This window comes from Eschrichtius robustus, chromosome 12 (assembly GCF_028021215.1).
Source record: "Eschrichtius robustus isolate mEscRob2 chromosome 12, mEscRob2.pri, whole genome shotgun sequence".
Taxonomy (NCBI): Eukaryota; Metazoa; Chordata; class Mammalia; order Artiodactyla; family Eschrichtiidae; genus Eschrichtius; species Eschrichtius robustus.
This window is the reverse complement of record NC_090835.1, coordinates 1984637-2004230: the sequence shown is the minus strand read 5'-3', so window position 1 is coordinate 2004230 and position 19594 is coordinate 1984637. Positions and strand designations below refer to the sequence as shown.

Here is a 19594-nt window from a genome sequence, read left to right as displayed (position 1 = left end):
CCTCCTGAGGGTGGGGAGCCCCCCCAACTCTGCCCGGAGCTGCGGCCTCTGCTGTGGGTTCTCCCCACCGGGAGGGAAAGACTCGGCCGGGATGGCGGGTTTGGAGCGACTCCCGGACATCCTGTGTGTGCTCCCCACAGGCCGGCGCCGCGGCCCTGCCGCGTCAGCCCTGATCCGCAGCCGTGGGTGCGGGGGCCACGGGAGGACAGCCCCGCCACCTCCTCAGCTCCCAGACGGGCCGCCGCTGGTCCCAGCCCTCCCACACCAGGGCTGCGTGTTTCGGGACCCCGTCCCCTGCAGTGACTGTGAACCTCACTCAGGTCCCAGTGCAGGCACGGCCTCAAGACAGGCAGCCCAGACCTGGAGGTTGCCTTTCACACAAAAATGTTTAATAAAAATAGCTCTCTGCAGAACCAGTCCTAGACAGCAGTAGCAAACTCAAACTCCTGCCACCTGGGCAACAAGGAGCAACGCCAGCTGAGGGGTCTGAACTGAGGGCAGGGCTGCCGCGAAGGCGGAGCTCCGCCGGCTGCGCCGTGTGGGATGTGGGCTCGGGGCCCACACACCTTCTCATTCTTCAAGAGGAGTTACAAACACGTCTGCGCTTTTTAGGAGTGTCACTAACTGGTCGCCCTCCCCACCAAACGACAGGAGGAGGCTACGTAAGACACTCAAAGGCTGACAGGAAGCGGCGTGTCCTACACACTCAAGACAGAAGTAAGTGGGTTCACACGTCAGCAAAACACCGGGACGAGGGGACACCGGGGCATCCGGCAGGCAAACGGCCCTCGGTCAGCACGCAGGCGAGAGCAGGGGAGGGAGGAAGGAGGAGAAGCGGCAGGCGGCCCGGGCGGCCCACCTCCCACGGCGCTGGGCGGCGGCCCCGGCTCGGCCCTAGTAGCCCAGGAGCCGCCTGGCCTCCTCGCTCTGGGCCTGCAGCGTCTCGCTGGTGTACTTCTGCAGGAGCTCCATCTTCTTCCTCCGCACGAGCGCCTCCTCGATCTGCGGGCGGGAGAGCGGAGGGCTCAGGCCGCAGGCCCCGCGAGGCCAACACGCCGCCTGGGACCGGCCGGGAGCCCAGCACCTTGCGTCCGAGGCCCCGATCTCCGCCGGGGAGCAGGTGAGCGACACAGTGCTCAACTGCTGCCCCCAAGGCGCCTCGTCTGGACGCCTCGCCCTAACCTGAGCCCAGGGACCAACGCCCTGCGGTCGGGAGCGAGAGCCGCCCCAAGGGACAGGAAGCACCAAGAAAACCACGCAGCGCCCCTTGGGGCCCCTCGGAGGCCAGGCGGCCCCCAGCCCGTCCTACCTCTTGCTGCGACGGCACCGGGACGTGAGCGATGAACTTCTGCTGCCCGTCCTCCCCTCCTTTCTCCTGGCCGCCCTCCTCGTCAGACTGCAAAAGAGTACAACCAGAGGCCGCGCGGACGAGACCGTTAACAAGTGCCGGCACCGCCACAACGTGCACCAGCCTGCAGCCATTTAAAAGGAAAAACAGCGACGAGGAAGCTCTGTCCTCAGACAGAGAGACATCCAAGACACAGCGTTCAGTACAAGAAGCAACAGAACGCTGTGTATTGCGCGACCTCTTGTACGAGGAAGAAAAGAGAAGCCAGTGATCTCAGTGAGAGCCAGTGGACAGAGGACAGGGCTGTGAAAGAGACGCTGTGTGGAATCTCTGTATACGTTTTGCGTTTTGAGTCTTGTGAATACATTATCTATTTTTTTAATTAAACTTAAAAAAAGCATATCTAGAAGAAAGCATCACTCAGAGGCTGCCTGTGAGTCAGCAGAGATCACTCATAACCTAAGGAACGACGTAGCCCTGGAGGCGTGAGGAGAGAGGAGGCCTGTGCGGCCTCTGGGCCGGACCCTGACCCCGCCCCCGCCCCGAGTCACCAGCTGCCAGGAAAACCGCGGTGGAAGCTCTCAGATGCCGCTGGTAGGAGAAACCGGTCCCAGGGCTCTGGGAAAGTCGGGCTGTATCCACCCAGGCGAGCCCACGGGTGGAAGTTCCACTCCTCAGGGCAGACTCCAACAAGGAAGGCTGTTGTAGCCCCAAAGAATCCACACACGTGATGAAAGACACAGCACTGCCCACACGCGTCATACCACATCAGGTCCCTCGGTGGACACTGCACTGTCACTGTGCAAGCCACTGGGGACACTGTGTGAAGGACCACACAGGACCCTCGGCAGCAGCTCTGCAACTTCCCGTAAATCTTAAGCATTTCAGGATAAACAATTCTTAAATCCTCTGATGGCCTTCCATCGCTCTCACGGTAAAGGAAAACGCTTCCCCAGGGGAGCCGGGGCCCTTGCTCGGCCCACCTCCCCTCCCCCACCCTCCACTCTGCCCCCACTTTGCCCTCCAGCCACCGGCCCGTCCTCTGTCCCCCACGCTCCCATGGGGTCATCCGCTCACGCTGTTCCCTGCTGCCTCTTCGCGTGGTTAATTCCCCCTTGTTTCCGGATCTCAGCTGAAGGGTCACGTCCCCAGCAAAGCCTTCACTGGCCCTGCCTTCACCATGTTGCTACCTAGAGCTCCTATCACAGTTGCCATTTCCCACGGTGTCTGCTGACCGGACTGTCTCCCCGGACTTCAAGCCACAAGCGAAGCGTGTTTGCTGTCCTGCCCCTCGAGTGGGCCTCACAGTAGCCACTCATTAAACAAACATCCCTTGAAAGAGCAAATGGATTATTTGCATCTAGAGAAAATCTTCCTAGGGCACGCTGCCATCCTGCTTCAAATGCCTGCCTGAGGGCACGAACCTCAGGTCTGCTAGATCCTGTGTGACGGTGACTTAAGCCTCTCTGAGCCTGCTTCCTTGCCACTGACGTCACGGCAAGCCATGTGACGTCACACAGGGCCTGACCCATAGTCCAGGCATGGGTGCCTCCCCTCCCCTTGCTCAGGTCCAGCAAATCAGTTCCATCCTGGACCTGCCCAGGGAGCAAGGCCTGCAGGGGTGCTGGGAGCAAGGGGGCTCTGCCTGAGGGATCACAGCTCCATCCCCAACCGGGACCCCCTGAGGAAGTCCCTTCTCTGCTCTGGGCTGGTTAAGACTACAGAAGAGTTACTGGCACTGCCATTTAAGCAGAAACAATGAGGTCATAGGCTAAAACACACTGGTTTCAAATGTGTTTATAAATCCAATTCCAGCATGTTCAGGAGGGCCTATCTCTGAGATGCAAGTAAGTCATCCCTGGTGTAAAGCAGTTTAACAAGTGCCCTCACAGCCATTCCTCTCTGGAACCCTCCCTGTGAAGCCGGGAGGTGACCTTCATCCCCACCGTCTAGGAGAGAAGGCCAAAGCCTCAGATGGCGGCAGAGGCAAGAGCCGGGCCTTGACCCTGACCCCTCGTCTGTGCTTCCTGCTACCGCCGCCCCATCCTCCACGGCACAGAGAAGGCAGTGAGTGCCAGGGGGTCCCCTGCCGCCCGCCCAGTACCTCCTCGTCGGTGACAGCATAGATGTTGACCTCCTCCTCCTCCTCCTCCTCCTCTTCCTCCTCCTCCTCCTTTTCCCCTCTTGCCAGCCGGGCCTCTCTCTCTGCTTTCCACTTGTCCACTAATTCGGCTCTGACTGCAGACAAGGGAGAGCAGGCGTTACTCACTCTGGCCTCTAAGAAAGCGTTAAACACCATGCAGGGCGAAGCCAAGGCCTCCCTGCTGGAAAGGGTCACCTTCATCCTGCCCCGGTGGGCAGGAACCAGACAGGAATCATACGGGAGGGCAGCTTTTAGGGGACACACCCAGATCCTCCCCAGTTCAGCACCCTGAGGTTCTCAAAAAACTAAAACTAGAACTACCATGTGATCCAGCAATTCCATTCCTGGGTATATATTCGAAAAAAACAAAACACTAATTCGAAAAGATACATGCACCCCAATGTTCACAACAGTATTATTTACAGTTGCCAAGATATGGAAGTAAACTAAGTGCCCATCAACAGATGGATGGGTAAATAAGATGTGGTGTATACACACACACACACACACACATGCATATACACAACGGGATCCTACTCAGCCATAAAAAAGAATGAAATAATGCCATTTGCAGCAACATGGATGGACCTACAGATTATCACACTAAGTGAAGTAAGTCAGATAGAGAAAGACAAATACTGTACGCTCTCACTTCTATGTGGAATCTAAAAAATACAACAAACTAGTGAATATAACAAAAAAGAAGCAGACTCACAGATATGGAGAACAAACTAGTGGTTACCAGTGGAGAGAGGGAAGTGGGGAGAGGCAATTTAGCGGTAGGGGATTAAGAGGTACAAACTATTAAGATAAAATAAGCTATACAAGGATATATTATACAACATGGGGAATACAGCCAATATTTTATAATAACTGCTAATGGAATATACCTTTAAAAATTGTGAATCTCTATACTGTACACCTGTAATTTACATAATATTGTACATCAACTACTTCAATTTTTTAAAAAGCCCTAAAAAAAACAATGTTCCTTATAAAAATAAAAATAAAACCCCATTTTCAAGGGAGAGAAAAGAAACCAGATGCCAGCAGCAATGAAATGAAATGCCCGCGGACCTACGTTTCTTTTCATATTCCTGTTCCAAAGGCACAATAACACCATCGTCTTCATCTAGGTAACCGTAGTATTCAAAATCGATCGCCTTCATGAGCTCAGCGCGTGTCTTTCTTGGAGGAGGAAGAGCTAAAAGAAAGAATTCACCAGCTTAGCTGAATTCCCCGTCATAATCTCACTCAAGCCTTCTCCTCATACAATCTTACGCAGGCATACAGTAGGTGTGTTCATGAAAATATCATGAAATAGGCACTTCTCTACACTAGTAATGGGATTATATACGTGGTACCACTCTTTTTAAAATCAGTGTTGAGGGCTTCCCCGGTGGCGCAGTGGTTAAGAATCCGCCTGCCAATGCAGGGGACACGGGTTCAAGCCCTGGTCCCGGAAGATCCCACATGCCGCAGAGCAACTAAGCCCGTGCGCCACAGCTACTGAGCCACAACTACTGAGCTCACGAGCCACAACTACTGAAGCCCGCACGCCTAGAGCCTGTGCTCCGCAACAAGAGAAGCTACCATGATGAAAAGTCTGTGCACCGCAACGAAGAGTAGCCCCTGTTCGCTGCAACTAGAGAAAGCCTGCGTGCAGCAACGGAGACCCAATGCAGGCAAAAATAAATAAATAAAATAAATTTAAAATAAATAAATAAATAAAATTAAATCAGCGTTGAAATCTTTGACCCAATTAGTCCAGTTAGAAGGAATCTATCCTAATTTAAAAAACAGAAACAAAAGCTGGCAAAGCTTTATGGGCAGAGGTGTGCGTCACAGCGTTATTTATACAACGGTGAAAACTTGGACACCCAAGGATTATGATCTGCAATTCAAGCATGGCGGAGGGGAGGGGATCCTGAAGCCCCAGTAATGCTGCTTCATAGGGTGCTTTAACAACACAGGAAACGCCATAATATTTAATGAAAAAACTAAGAATACAGATAAAACAAAAGAAACTACAAACAAAAAAGATAAATGAGAAATTCCTGAAGAAAATACTTTCAGACTAAGAATTACTATTCAGAATATTTAGTAATACTTGAAAATCAAAAGGGAAATGACAACCCAACAGATTAGTCAAAGAATAAAAGCTGATAATTGAAGAAGAAAAAACTCTTATGTATGAAAATTTCATTTAGTAACTGAATTCAATTGTCAATTTCATTAGTAATGGGGGGAACAAAAAAATAAAAATAATACATTGTTTCAAGCACCAGATCAGCAAAAAAGTTATAATTATAAACATCTAGAAATAACTAAATACCAAAGGAGGGATGGTCACACCAAATACGGTTAATCCCTGAGACTCTCTAATCCGTCACATCACTTGGCGTTCTAAGGAGAACCATGAGGGGACACGGACGGACTGCACACACAACCCTGTCCACCCCTCCACCACGTGGGCTGCATCCAGGACAGGGCTGAAACCTAGCAGCCTCAGAGCGCTGCATGCATTCCGGCCACAGGATGGAGCTGTGATCCAACCAAAGCCAACCAGACTCAACTCTGGGAATTCTGCTTGAACTGTTTTGGGGGAAAAAAAATCTGTTGCTGAGAGAGAACAAAATTTAAGTCGATGACAGACAACCAGCCCCCACAAGAGGAGAGTGAGACAGAGAAAAAAGCTCACAGGATGGAAGCCAAAACTGCAACACGGAGCAATGTGATCTGGAACCGGCCATTCCTGAAGGCAACCTTGTCAGTCATGTGAGCCAATAAATTTATAGACTTTTCTGCCTAAAGTAATTGGGGTTGAGTCACCTGTCACTTATGCTGATGTAATTTAGTTGATGAAATAAGCATGGGAGTACATGGAAAAGGCTGGAAGGGAACATTCCAAACAGATAATAACAGTGACGGGTCACCTCTAGCAGGGCACTGGGATGGGGGTCAAGGGGATCAAGGGGACTGTGCTACTATTTTTTTTTTTTTTTTGCCGTGCGGCATTCGGGGTATTAGTTTCCCAACCAGGGTTTAAACCCGTGCCCCCTGTAGTGGAAGCACAGAGTCTTAACCACTGGACCGCTAGGGAAGTCCCTGTGCTACTATTTCCATTATACGCATTAAGACTAAGTTGCGCACTTCCTTGGTTAAAAAAAAAAAAAACAACTCTATGACTGGAATAAATAAAAATAAATTTAGAAACAATGTAAAAGCAAAAAAAAAAAAAAAAAAAGTAACGTACACAGCACACCCTCACTTTAGTAGCCTTAAAAAACTGGAAGGGGATACACCCCAACATGTCAACAACCCTCATCCATAAGTTGTGAAAACGTGGGTGTTTTTTCTGATTTTCTGTATTTTACATCGTGTCTATAATAAAATTATACTGCATTCATAATAAACGGCATGATATTTAAACTCTGAATTATTTTAAGTGATGCCAATCACGCATGCAAAACCAGTGTGTGCATAATGAATTTAAGAAGGAGCAGGGCTTCGTGAAAGCAGAATTGTATTTTTAAACAAATAGGAAACCGACTGGAAGGAAACAGCAGAACGCCAGCAGTGAGAGGAATCCTGGTCTCATCCTTCTCTGCTTTCCACACTTCTTTCTATAAAATGCTTGGACGGCTTTTTGAAAAGTCAAAATTAAGATACACAGAAATTCCAGACCAGCGGTTTCCAACTGCATTTTGGAGGCTCCCAGGGCTGTGGAGGGAAGGGCAGGAGCGGAGAGGGTGCCCGGCTTGGATTCACTCTCCTCCACTTGTGCATTTCGGGGTTCGGCCCGAGGTGTCATGTGTCCTTCAGTTAAGAGTTTTTTCAACTGAACACATAACTGAAAATGAAGCTGACTGAACTGCAAAGAGGGAGACTCCTCGTTCACACTCAGACGGGTGTGGGCAGAGCCTGCAATCTGACACCTGTCAGTTCTGGGTTCCCGTTCTCACCCCAACTGTGTGCCCACCTGAGAACGAAAATCCTCTGAGGACACGGGGCTGCTGTGAGGCTAAGAAACGGCATGGGAAGAGTGCCCTGCAGACGGCATGTCTACTGTTACAAGCAGGACCAAGATTCCCAGGCTAACACCCCGGCGAACACCAGTTACTTACGTTCTCTCTCAAACAGCTCTCTGACGCCAGGCAAGTCTTTCGCTGCTCCGAAGTACTTGTAACCTCGATTTCCTGGGACTTCTTTCCCTTCATGATCCAGCATTTTAGGGCCAACTTTCTTATTGGGAAGGAAAAAGAGAAAATGGATCTGATCCTTAAACCCACTATTTCCATGTTTGCAAACAGATTTAAGATAATAATGCTAAAGGTAGAAAATATTAATGTACACAGAAATATATTTAGGTACTTTTTTTAATCCCTTAAAAATCAACCTAAATACCTAACAGTAAGAGGATGATTTAAGTAAATTATAGCATATTCAGGATGGAACGTATCCTATAGCTTAAAAATGATGGTTCATACGAAACTCTTATATTGACTTAGAAAAACACAATATAATGTTAAGTGAAAAAAGCTTTAAAAAATTGCAAAAAACCTAAATGACAAGCAGTAGAAGACAAATGAAATATCCAGAAGATGGAATTCTCTCCACTAAAAATGATGATGTTGACAGCTGCATACAGTATGTGACCCTGGACAAGGCTCTGTGCTGTAAGGGGAAAGGCCATAAGGATGAAACTCAATAAAACAGCCAAGTGATTGTATCAAAGTTAAATGTCTTAAACTCTACCATGCTTATATAAGAGAACATTCTTATTCTTAGGAAATACACACAAAAGTATCTCTTAGGAAATACCCCTTAAGTATTAAGGGGTAAAAGAACATGATGTATTTAAGCCTCAAACGGTTCAGAGAAAATAAATCTCAAGGTACACATAGAAAATGATAAAGCAAATACAGCAAAATGTTAAAAACTGGTAAATCTGTATAAAGGGTACATAGGATTTCTCTATACAATTTGTGGAACTTTCTGTGAGCTCAGAAATGCTTTTTGAAACGATTATATAAATGATTATTTACTGACATGAACATATGCGTCTGATAAACTGTTAAGTGAACAAAACATATAGTTAGAATAATGAACCATTATCTGTAAAAATAAATATATATATATATATGCATAGAAGAAATTCTAGAAAGATAAGTAGAAAATGTTAATAGCAGTCATTTCTGGGTGGTAGGAAAATATATAATGTAATCTATATCACACATAGAGTATATAAAATTTTTTTTTTTTTAAATACATCCTTTTATTAGAATTGCCGAAGAAGTATTTGGAGTTTTTGCTTTTGTTGTTGCTGATGTTGCTTTTTTTTTAAATTGAACCATCTTTTTCCCTTTATTTATTTATTTATTTATTAATTATTTATGGCTGTGTCGGGTCTTCGTTTCTGTGCGAGGGCTTCCTCTAGTTGCGGCGAGCGGGGGCCACTCTTCATCGCGGTGCGCGGGCCTCTCACTATCGCGGCCTCTCTTGTTGCGGAGCACAGGCTCCAGACGCGCAGGCTCAGTAGCTGTGGCTCACGGGCCCAGTTGCTCCGCGGCATGTGGGATCTTCCCGGACCAGGGCTCGAACCCGTGTCCCCTGCATTGGCAGGCAGATTCTCAACCACTGCGCCACCAGAGAAGCCCAAATTTTTTTATATTTTAGAATTTTTATATTTGTTGTTTTGTATTCTTTTTTTTTTGACATAAAAGTAGGTATTCTTTATACAATCAAAGTTACCATTTTGAAAAGAAGTATAAAACCTAGAACCAAAATTGTACATACATGAGTATGACCTCAGTTACAGGACTCATGGAAAAACAATGGACGGAAACATTCCAGAAGCTGCTCTTAGTTAAAAGGATCATGACTGCATGGTGTTCTGCTCTATACTTTTCTGAACTTAATATATTACTTTTTCTCTTATTATTGTACTAAAATACACGTAACATAAAATTTACCGTCTTAACCATTTTTAAGTGTCCAGGTCAGTGGTATTAGTACATTCATAGTGTCATGCAACCATCACCACCACCTGGTAAAACAAACTCTAAATGTGTCACTTTTTTTTTTTTTAGCTGCGCTGCGCGGCTTGCAGGATCTCAGTTCCCCGACAAGGGACAGAACCTGGGCCACAGCAGTTAAAGTGCTGAGTCCTAACCACTCGACCACCAGGGAATTCCCTAAATGTTACTTTTGTACATAGAAAATAAAAATAAAATTCTTTAGCATTAAAAAGACGCTAGGGCTTCCCTGGTGGCGCAGTGGTTACGAATCCGCCTGCCAATGCAGGGGACATGGGTTCGAGCGCTGGTCCAGGAAGATCCCACATGCCACAGAGCAACTAAGCCCGTGCGCCACAACTACTGAGCCTGCGAGTCACAACTACTGAAGCCCACGCGCCTAGAGCCCATGCTCCGCAACAAGAGAAGCCACCACAATGAGAAGCCCGTGCACTGCAATGAAGAGTAGCCCCCGCTCGCCGCAACTAGAGAAAGCCCGCGCGCAGCAACGAAGACCCAGCGCAACCAAAAATAAAAATAATAAATTTAAAAAAAAAAGACTCTAGAAAGAAATACATAAAAACATTACTGTTGACTCTGGGTGGTGGAACTTAAGAATATCGTACATATTAATTTTGCAACCCTTCCAGGAAGGGTAATAAGCCTCTGCGCTAAAGCAGTCTGACAGGGAGCAAAATCACCGTCACAGAACTACTGAAGATGCAGTGAGAACGTTCCTAGCACAGGTACTCCAGGAGTGGAAGTGCCTTTCCTTCTGCAACAAGAATAAATGCCTCATTTTTAGGCCAGGTACTAACGTGAGAACTGTGGTTTTGCATTAAATACATAGAAAAACTGCACATATTTCTTACATAACATACTACAGTCCACTGACTAGATACTACTGGTTCAAATGACCTGGGTAAATGGGGCAGGGCCTGGGGCAGCATTTTTCAAAGTTGAGACCCACTGGCGGGTCGTGAAATCCATTACATGGGTCATAATCATCAAGTTTTTAAAAATCAAGATAGAACAGAATAGAAAATATCAAAGTGCAGCAACATATACCAAGTATTTTTTCAGTACTGCGTTGTGATAGAGTGAGTGAGTGAGTGTGTGTGTGTGTGTGTGTGTGTGTGTGTGTGTGTTTATTTTATAGTGGGTCATGGGCCTAAAAGCTTGAAAGTCACTGTTCTAGAATACTGCATTTAAAGAATCCAGAGAAAGGAAACACAGCCATGTCCCCAGGGCCCCCTTGAGTACAGAAGCCTACAATGGAATGGTTGTCCCAGTTCTCAAGGAGTTCAGAGAAGACTGTGAGGGGCCAAGGTCATTTCAAACAAGAGGCCCAGGGAGCCTGCGTGGCTCACTCTGGAACACCTGGCCAGTACACGTGCTGAGGCCTGCGCTGTGGACCTTTAAGCACCACTGGCCCGTGCTTTCACGTTTCCCGTCCATGCGCAACAGGCACTATCAAGCCTCCTTTCATCTCTCCAGTGCCTACTCTGTGGCAGGGCTGCGGGGGCAGCAGGAGCCACCCTGCAGGCAGACAGCGCCCGTGCTCAGCCCCCCGGGCCGCGGCTTGCTTACCCCATAGTCAGGACCGCCCAGCTCCTTGATCCGGGCCTCCCAGTGTCCCTTCTCTCTTAGCAGCTTGTTAATTTCATCATTCAGGTCACGAATTCGGAATTCACCTAGACCAGCTAGAAAACAAAAATGTCCTATCGTTTCTTGAAAATACCACTCAATGTCATAGCCTTAAGAGTGAATGTCAACACCTAAACAGGTGCATAACACAAAGATACTATTTCAATTTATAAGAAAACCCATCCACACCGAAATCACGGAAGGGCAACAATCACGCACAGAGTTTGAGCAGCACTGGGGGGAAAGAGCTTCACCCTCATTAGCAACCACAGAAACACAAACTGAAGCAACCCTGCAGCTCCATTTACACCGCCACTGAAACACTAAGCTCTTAGAGGTGGGGACACAGCGTCCAATCAATGTCAGCCAAGATGCAGCGAGGCAGTGACAGCACCAGGGCTGGTGGCAGTCTGTGTCAGTCTAGTCCTTTCAGGAAAGCAACACCTAGTTAAGTGGGAACATCTTTGACAAAGACTAGGGCCTGAGAATTGAGCCTAAGGGACAGATTTATAGTCTTTATTTTTTTTTTTTATTTATTTTTTGGCTGCACCACGCAGCACACCGTATCTTACTCCCCCGACCAGGGATCGAACCTGTGCCCCCTGCAGTGGAAGCGTGGGTTCTTAACCACTGGGCCGCCAGGGAAGTCCCTAAGGGACGGATTTAAAGGGATGACGACAGGGAGTTTGCTGAGGTGTTGTCGTTGGCGGCTGGGAGCCGGGAGCAGTTGGGGCTATTCCAAGGGAGAAGCCTTCCCTTTCGCCACTGAATTGCTTTTGTACCTTTGTCAAGTCAACTGACCACATACGTGTGCCCCTATTTCTGGACTTCTTACTCTGTCCAATTGGTCTGTGTGTCTATCTTTCACCAATACCCAATTGTCTTGAATAGCTTTAGCTTTACATTAAATCATGAAATTAGGTGTTATGAATACTCCAATTTTTTTCTTTTTCAAAACTGCTTTGGCTATTCTAGTTCCTTTGCCTTTCCATTTAAATTTCAGAAACAGTTCGTCAACATAAACCAAAAACCACTGCTGGGATTTTGACTGTGATAGATTTCAAAATGAAAAAGAATCGACACCTTTCCTATATTGAGTCTTCCCATCCACAAACATTGTCTATGTCTCCATTTGATTGGTTCTTTGACTTCTTTCATCACTGTTTTATAGTTTTCAGCATACAGATCATACATATATTTTGTTAGATTTATACCTAAGTATTTCTTGTGTTTTGATGGTTCTGTACATAACACTTTAATAAAAGTTCTAGTTCCAAATGTTCACTGCTAGTACATAGAAATAGAATTGATTTTTGTGTATTGACTTTCTATTCTGTGATCTTGCTAAACTCATTTATTCATTTTAGAAATCTTTCTGTAGATTCCTTGGGATTTTCTACACAGAAAATGTCATCTCAGAATAGAGCATTTTTCTTCCCTTCCAATCTTTGGGCCTTTTATTTCCTTTTCTTGCTTTATTGTACTGGAAAGGAATTCCAGGACCAATACTGAATAGAAGTGGTGAGAATGGATATCTCCACCTTGTTCCTGATCTTAGGAGGAAAGCATTCAACCTATAGCTGGCTATAGGTTTTTTAGTAGAAGTCCCTTATCAGGAAAAAAAAAAAAAGTTCCCTGAGGTTTTTTTTTTTGGTTTTCGTTTTTTTTTTTTTTTTTTTTTTAATTTTTATTTATCTACTTTTTTGGGTGTGTCGTGTCTTCGTTTCTGTGCGAGGGCTTTCTCTGGTTGCGGCGAGCGGTGGCCACTCTTCGTCGCGGTGCGCGGGCCTCTCACTATCGCGGCCTCTCTTGTTGCGGAGCACAGGCTCCAGACACGCAGGCTCAGGCTCAGTAGTTGTGGCTCACGGGCCCAGTTGCTCTGCGGCATGTGGGATCTTCCCGGACCAGGGATGGAACCCGTGTCCCCTGCATTGGCAGGCAGACTCTCAACCACTGGGCCACCAGGGAAGCCCTTGGTTTTCGTTTTTAATTTTTTTAATTTATTTATTTTTGGCTGCACTGGGTCTCCATTGCTGCTGCGTGCGGCACGTGGGCCCCTACGTTGGCCGTTGGATTCTTAACCACTGCGCCACCAGGTAAGTCCTGATCTTTTTAAAGAACCCACTTTTGTTCTATTTTCTCTATTCATCTTCTGTTTTCAATTTCATTGATTTCTTCTCTTTATTATTTCCTTCCCTCTGCTTACTTTGGAATTAATCTGCTCTTCCTTTTTAGTTTCTTAGGGTAGAAGCTTAGATCACTGACTTGAGACCTTTCTTATTTTCTTTTATTTTAATGCTATAAATTTTCACCTAAACACTGCTTTACCTGCATGCCATAAATTTTTTTGTCCCCTGAATTCTGACGTTATGTTTTCATTCTCATTCAGTTCAAAATATTTTCTAATCTCCTTGAGGTTTCCTCTTAGATATATGGGTTGTTTAGAAGTATGTTTAATTTCTAAATAGTTAGGAATTTTCCAGATATCTTTTTGTTATCGATTTCTATGTTAACTGTGTTATAATCAGTAAACATACTTTGCAAAATTTTAATTAAGTTTGCTAACATTCATAGTATAACCTAAAATATGCTTTATTTTGGTGAATGTTCCATTTGCTCTTTAAAAAAGAAATTGTACTCTTTTTTGTGAGGTGGAGTGTTCCATAAAGGTCAACTAGGTCAAACTGATCGATAGTATTGTTCAGTTCTTCTATGTTCTTACTCATTTTGTACCTACTTGTTCCATTGATTATTGAGAGAGGAGGCTGACGTCCCCAAGGCTAACTGTGGATGTGAGAATCGAGCACTTTAAACAGACAGGCTAGCTTACCATTCTGAATTTGAGCCACTTTTTTTGAGATCTCTCCAATGATCTGTGAAAAAAATAAAAGGCAATATATTTTTATGACTTTTGAGTAAGTCTGAAAGCATAAGAAATATATAATTCAAAATCAGTAATTAAAAATTCTTAGAATTCTGGTTGAAGAGTCATGTAGCTACAAAAGCCATCAGAGACCTGTTCTTCCGTAAGATCAGATTCACCCAGCACATACCTGTCGTCTCCACTTCTCGGCTTTGGGCAGCTCAGTACACTCCGAGGCAAGGAAGGGTCTTCGCTCCTAAGGAAAAGCAAAACACATGCTGCCGCTGTACTGTATGAAATTACAAGCTTTGTGCAACATTCATGACTGACTCAGGCCTGAAGCCTGAAATGTCTAACAGGCTAAAGACATCTGCAGCTTCAGTTCCAGGTGCTCTTCATCAAGCCTTATGGCTCACGCTGCATGCAGCCTCTCCTTAGGAAAGAACTACACAGGCAAAAACATTCACTGCATTGTACCTGGTACAGGCAGCCACTGGAAACAACGTAGAAGTCCAGTACACTTGACCCCTGAGCAACATGGGGGTTAACCCAAGTATAACTTACAGTCGGGCTTCAGTATCTGTGTTTCTTCCGCACCCACAGATTCAACCAAGCACAAACCGTGTAGTTCTGTAGTATTTACCGTTGAAAAACATCCGTGTATAAGTGAACCAATGCAGTTCAAACCCGTGTTGTTCAGGGTCAGTTGTTACAGAGAGATGGCGAAGTACACCCGGTTATACCCATTTCATGACATATTTATACTACCTTAGGAAATGACAGCTCTCAGTGTTTAGAACAAACATACACATACATGCATGTCTGTGTGTATACAGGTGTGTGTGCGGGTGTGTGTATAATTTAAAAAAACAAAACAAAAATATTCAAAGAACAGTACATATTCCCCCTAACCTGGCTGAGTCTCCATGAGCTAAGGTCATTACTGGTTTCAGGTTAGAGCTGCTCCTCACAGCACACCCCACTTTGTACTATTCAGTATTAGACAGGGCTGGGATAACATGGAAACCCAATCATCATATTACAGAGCAGACAGAAGCACAAGTAGTCAGATCATCACACTGCCCCAGCTACCTGGGATTCAAGTGTACAGACTCATAAGACACAAGAAAGCATGAACGAGGAAGAGGAAGATCTGGAGTCTGAAGTCTGTTCAGGAGAGAGTTTTACTGCACTTTTTCTCAATAATTTAAAAATTCATGAGGAAGATTTAAACCAACCTTTACTTTTCCCTCTTCCAGCTGAGCTTGGCGAAATCTTGCTAAGGCCGTCCTACCGGGAACAGAGAAGACACCGTTAGATCCTGCTCAAAGATCTCTTATCATCCAAGTTCCTGGATGGGTAAATCTGCTCATGACCTTACTGAATGTCATCCATCACTCATAAACATATATACATATTGCAATCAAGAAACCACAAAGAAGTTATGGGTTTCCATGTTCCAAAAAGTAGGGCTTATAAGGATTTGTGTTCCTTTCACCCATACGGCGTGTAAGGACTGGACTGTGGGAAACTCTACTCGTCAGGCCACTGTGGCGAGCAACACATCCAGATGTTAAAAAGACTAATGTTATGGGCTGTCACTCTATCAGCCCCTGCACCACCCCAGGTGAGCAAATGTTCATCCAGAGTAAGTTCTGGCAGCTGTCAGAAAACACTATGGGGAAAACAAATGTATGGGCAAATACTATATGAATACTATTTCAACACAGGTAGAGAAAGAAAGCTATACCAAAAGACCAAACAGAAATTTACAGACGAAATCGAGTTGATACGTACATGGCCTTTTCCGCATTTCGGGCCTAAAAGGAGAGAGAAGGGGAAAAAAATGTCCACGTTTAAAGAGCTTTTTCTTTTACTTTCTAGAAAAACGTTTCATTTACTTTGTAGAGAAAAGTTTCACAAGGACACAGGCACAAGCAGAATGCCTGAAGTAGTACATGAACATAGTAACAATCGCAACAACAAACACAAGATGCCCACATCCCGTGGCCTTACTTACGCTGCTGTCTCTACCTAAAGTCTTTACTCCTCCACCCCCCCCCCCCAAACCCCTTGGATCTGGCCATTCATCCTTCAGAATTTACCTGTGTCATCACCGTCCCAGACAATTCTTCTGTGGCCCCTTCATCCCAGCCAGGCTGCCCCCCTCTGTCTGGGTTTATACCTACCACACAATTTCCACCCAGCATCACAATTGTCTGTTCCCTGCCAGTGAAATTTGAGGAAGGAAAGACTGGCTTTTACAAAGTAAGTTTTATCTAAATACTGTTGCACTAATGTCAAGTCAATTATCCCTGAAACACAGTGTCAGGCACGGAACACGTTTTCTGGGTTGCAGTGTAAGTAGAAAGAGTACTTGCTGAGTCAAGGACTTGAGTTTCACTCCCGGCTCTCCAACTTACCATCCTTGATAAGTTGTCTCTCTAAGCCTCAGTTCCCCCACCTTTACAGCAGGGACCATACCTTTTATCTCATAAAGACGTCATGATGATTTAATGAGATAAATACATGAAGTCATCAGATGCTCAGCAAAAGCGAGCTCAATTTAAATCTTTTTGACTCTCCCTTTCAATGGACACAGAAACAAACTTGTCAAGTTTGTTTGTAGATAAATGAACACAATATCTACTAAGGAATAAAACAGAGGTTCTCCCAGGAGAAGCCATCATCTTGAAGGCTGAGGATGTGTCCTACCTACTTCATTAAAGCCTACAGATTCTAAGTATTTAATTTAATGTTTCTCAATGCTTACTCCATGCTTGAAACACCACGCTGGGTACTAGGAATTTAGTCACGGTTCTCCCTTTTGAGGGAACTCATAGGAATTTCCCCAAAAAACCCATGAATCTTGTGATAAGGGCATGTACCAGGGGTGATGGAAACCCACAAATATGAATGCGTGTTGGTGACAGTTTGCCAGAAACATCCAGGCCCAGGGATCCTTCTGTCCTGCTAGGGAACGGAGACCGGCGATTCCCTGTTTGTCAGAGTTCAGAAACAAGAGGCAGAATCAAGCGGCTGAGCCGGCTAGTATGAAGCAGTAATACGGGGCACATCCTCCGAGGGCTGGAGAATAGAAAGGGCTACTTTTCGTCCACCGGTTTCTCTCGTCCTCCGGATCTTGGGCTCATCAATCTACAGTGGCATCCATTACACCTTCTACCATTTATTACGGCGTCGTGTGCTTCGCTTAATGAGACCATCATGGTAACCAACATGTAAGAGTATCCTCCTTGTGCCGGCACTGCGTGCTCCGTCGTGAGCGCTTCTAGAACAAATGAAGCAGCCGACCACCCGCGCCCGCCCACAGCGATCACACCCTCCTGCGGTCACACGACGCCGGCCACTCGTCCATCCGTGGACCCCGACAACGCGCCAGACACCGTGTCAGGCGTTAAGGAGGCAGAGGTGGGAAGACCCTGCCCTCGGGAAGCTCCCCGTCGGGGACCCGGAGAGCAGACACAAGGCAAACAGCGCAGAAACCGCTGCTGGGCCCCCCACGGGACGCGGCGCCGGCCCTGCGCCTCCCGGAGCCTCGGCTTCCCGTTGGGGAACTACAGCGCGCCGTCCGGACTAAGCACGGCCGCGGACGGCGCGGCGGCGCCGAGGCTCAGCTTCCTCCAGCCTCTGGGCTCACGCGGCGCGAAGACCCCCGCGTCCCGGCCGCGGATCCTGTAGGCCGCAGGGGTCCCCTGGGCGCCCCGGACCCGGCCCGCCGCTCGCCTCCCTCACTCCCCGCCCCGCTCACCATGGTGCGAGGGAGGGCGCCGCCCTCAGGCCGCGCGGCCCCAGCCCAGGGAGCTTCGCCGCCCCAGGCGCGGCCGACCCGGACGGGAACTGAAGGTTCTCGCTGACGGCACCACCGGCTTCTGAGTCGGAAGGATAACTGGGAAGGACCGGAAGTGAGGGACCGGAAGCGAAATTGAGAATTGACCCGGGGAGGGGAAGAAAACGCAGGCGAGCTCCCGTAGGCGGCCCTCCCTCGGCGTCTGGACCTCGCACCGTCACGCCCGTACGGAAAATAGGGGCGCTGGCAGAACCGCGCTTGCGCAGTGGAACCGACGTGCCTCTAACTGGGCGCGGGGCGCTGGTGTTGCTCTCGCGATAACAACGGCGAGACGTCCCGCGGTAGCTGTTGGTCCTGCACACGCGGTCCTGCGGTTGTGTGTGAGGCTAGCTGAGAGGTGTGTGCAACTGTAGGTGCGCATCCCTCCTGCCCTGTCTGGTTCTGCGAGATCAGACACGCCCCGTGGAAGTTACTCGTCCTCATCCCTCTGAGTGGACGGGGCCGCTAGACTGGGCCCTCCCGCCGCCTGCGTGCTCTCCAGGGGCAGGAGCTGGCCCGGCCTCGCCAACCCCCACTCGCCTCCCAGGCGTTTACTTGCGGCCTGTGCTTTTTCTGAGATTTTCTCCTCCTGGAATCGAGGGGTCTGTCGGAGCTGGACCAGGGCTTGAGGTCACCCTTTTAAAATAAGCAATGTAAGGTCCAGGGGAGAAAAGGCCACTTACGTAAGGAGAGTGGTGAGAGAGGGACGGTCAGTCGGTGTCTGCTGGGCACGTTGCGGGGATCAGAAGGGCCACAGACCAGGACCAGGGAGGCAGGGGAGAGGCCACCGGTAGGGATGGTCCTGGTGGCCCCTCCCTCAGGGTGTCAGTGATGGAGCGAGCTGTGGTGTGACATTCAGGCGGGGGCCGGTGGCTAATTCAGCCATTTCCAGCGGCTCCCCCTTTGCAAGCATGGTGCTTCGCCGTGGCGACTTGCTCCGCCACGGGGCCTAACCGATGCCGGGAACTCGGGCTGCAGGCGGGAAGCACAGGCCAGCGTGAGAAGCAGCTGACGTGTGTGGTTCAGGATGTCAGGACAGACATGTACTTGGGATAGACACCAGGAGCTCGTGCCTGAACCATGACAAGTTTTCTCCTTAAAAGTTTAGGCCGTTCTGCTAGACTCCATCGTCCCACCTCCCTGACGGCTAGGTGTGGGTTTGCCAGTAAATAATGGCCAATGGGAATTGAATGAAAGGAATGTGAGCCGCTTACGCGGTGCCCTTAACAGTATGGACGTGCCTTGCCCTTTTCCCCTCTCTGCTGACTGGTGACTATGGGAGCAGCCACCTTGAAGGAAGAAATGAAGTATTTTGAGAATTGGGGGGTTCCCTTCCAGGCTGACAGCCACTTTCAGACTCCAAAGGCAGATAATCCTTAGTATTTGGTGACATCACTGAGTTGCTGAAAAGAGTCTTTGCCTGGAGCCCACTACTCAATCTTCAGTTGTGTGAACCAATAAATTCCCTTCAGTGTTGCAGCCAATAGTCAGACTTCCTGGTACTTGAAACTCAAGAGCATCCTGATCCACTTCTCTTGCCACAGCCGGCTAAGTGTCCTTCCTCTCTAGTCTCACACTGATCCTGTCTTTGTCCACGTCAACTGTCCCTGTTGCCTGCAGAACCCTTCTCCTCCATCCAGCCACCTAATCCCCTGTTCATGCCTGCTTAGCATTTAAGGCAGTTCAGACAGCCTGGATTCATAACCCGATTCCAACGCTTCTTAGCTCT

The 19594-nt window shown here is 47.6% G+C and overlaps 1 protein-coding gene across 1 annotated transcript; it reads right to left on the bottom strand.

Annotated features, from left to right (window-relative positions):
* Positions 1-367: 367 nt before the first annotated feature.
* Positions 368-18029, bottom strand: ISY1 (ISY1 splicing factor homolog). Its single transcript, XM_068556886.1, has 11 exons — positions 17788-18029; positions 15816-15838; positions 15257-15308; positions 14209-14274; positions 13986-14028; positions 11099-11211; positions 7619-7736; positions 4573-4695; positions 3453-3586; positions 1310-1396; positions 368-1002 (listed from the first exon to the last, which is right to left on the bottom strand). The coding sequence occupies exons 1-11, from the start codon at positions 17788-17790 to the stop codon at positions 895-897; spliced, it is 870 nt and encodes a 289-aa protein (XP_068412987.1). The 5' UTR covers positions 17791-18029; the 3' UTR covers positions 368-894.
* Positions 18030-19594: the final 1565 nt, after the last annotated feature.

Excerpts from the sequence above, each read along its gene's own strand:
- ISY1 (XM_068556886.1), bottom strand. Across the intron at positions 4,696-7,618 it reads AGAGCTGTTTGAGAGAGAAC|CTCTTCCTCCTCCAAGAAAG; the intron begins GTAAGTAACTGG and ends TCTTTCTTTTAG. Across the intron at positions 3,587-4,572 it reads ACAGGAATATGAAAAGAAAC|TCAGAGCCGAATTAGTGGAC; the intron begins GTAGGTCCGCGG and ends CCTTGTCTGCAG.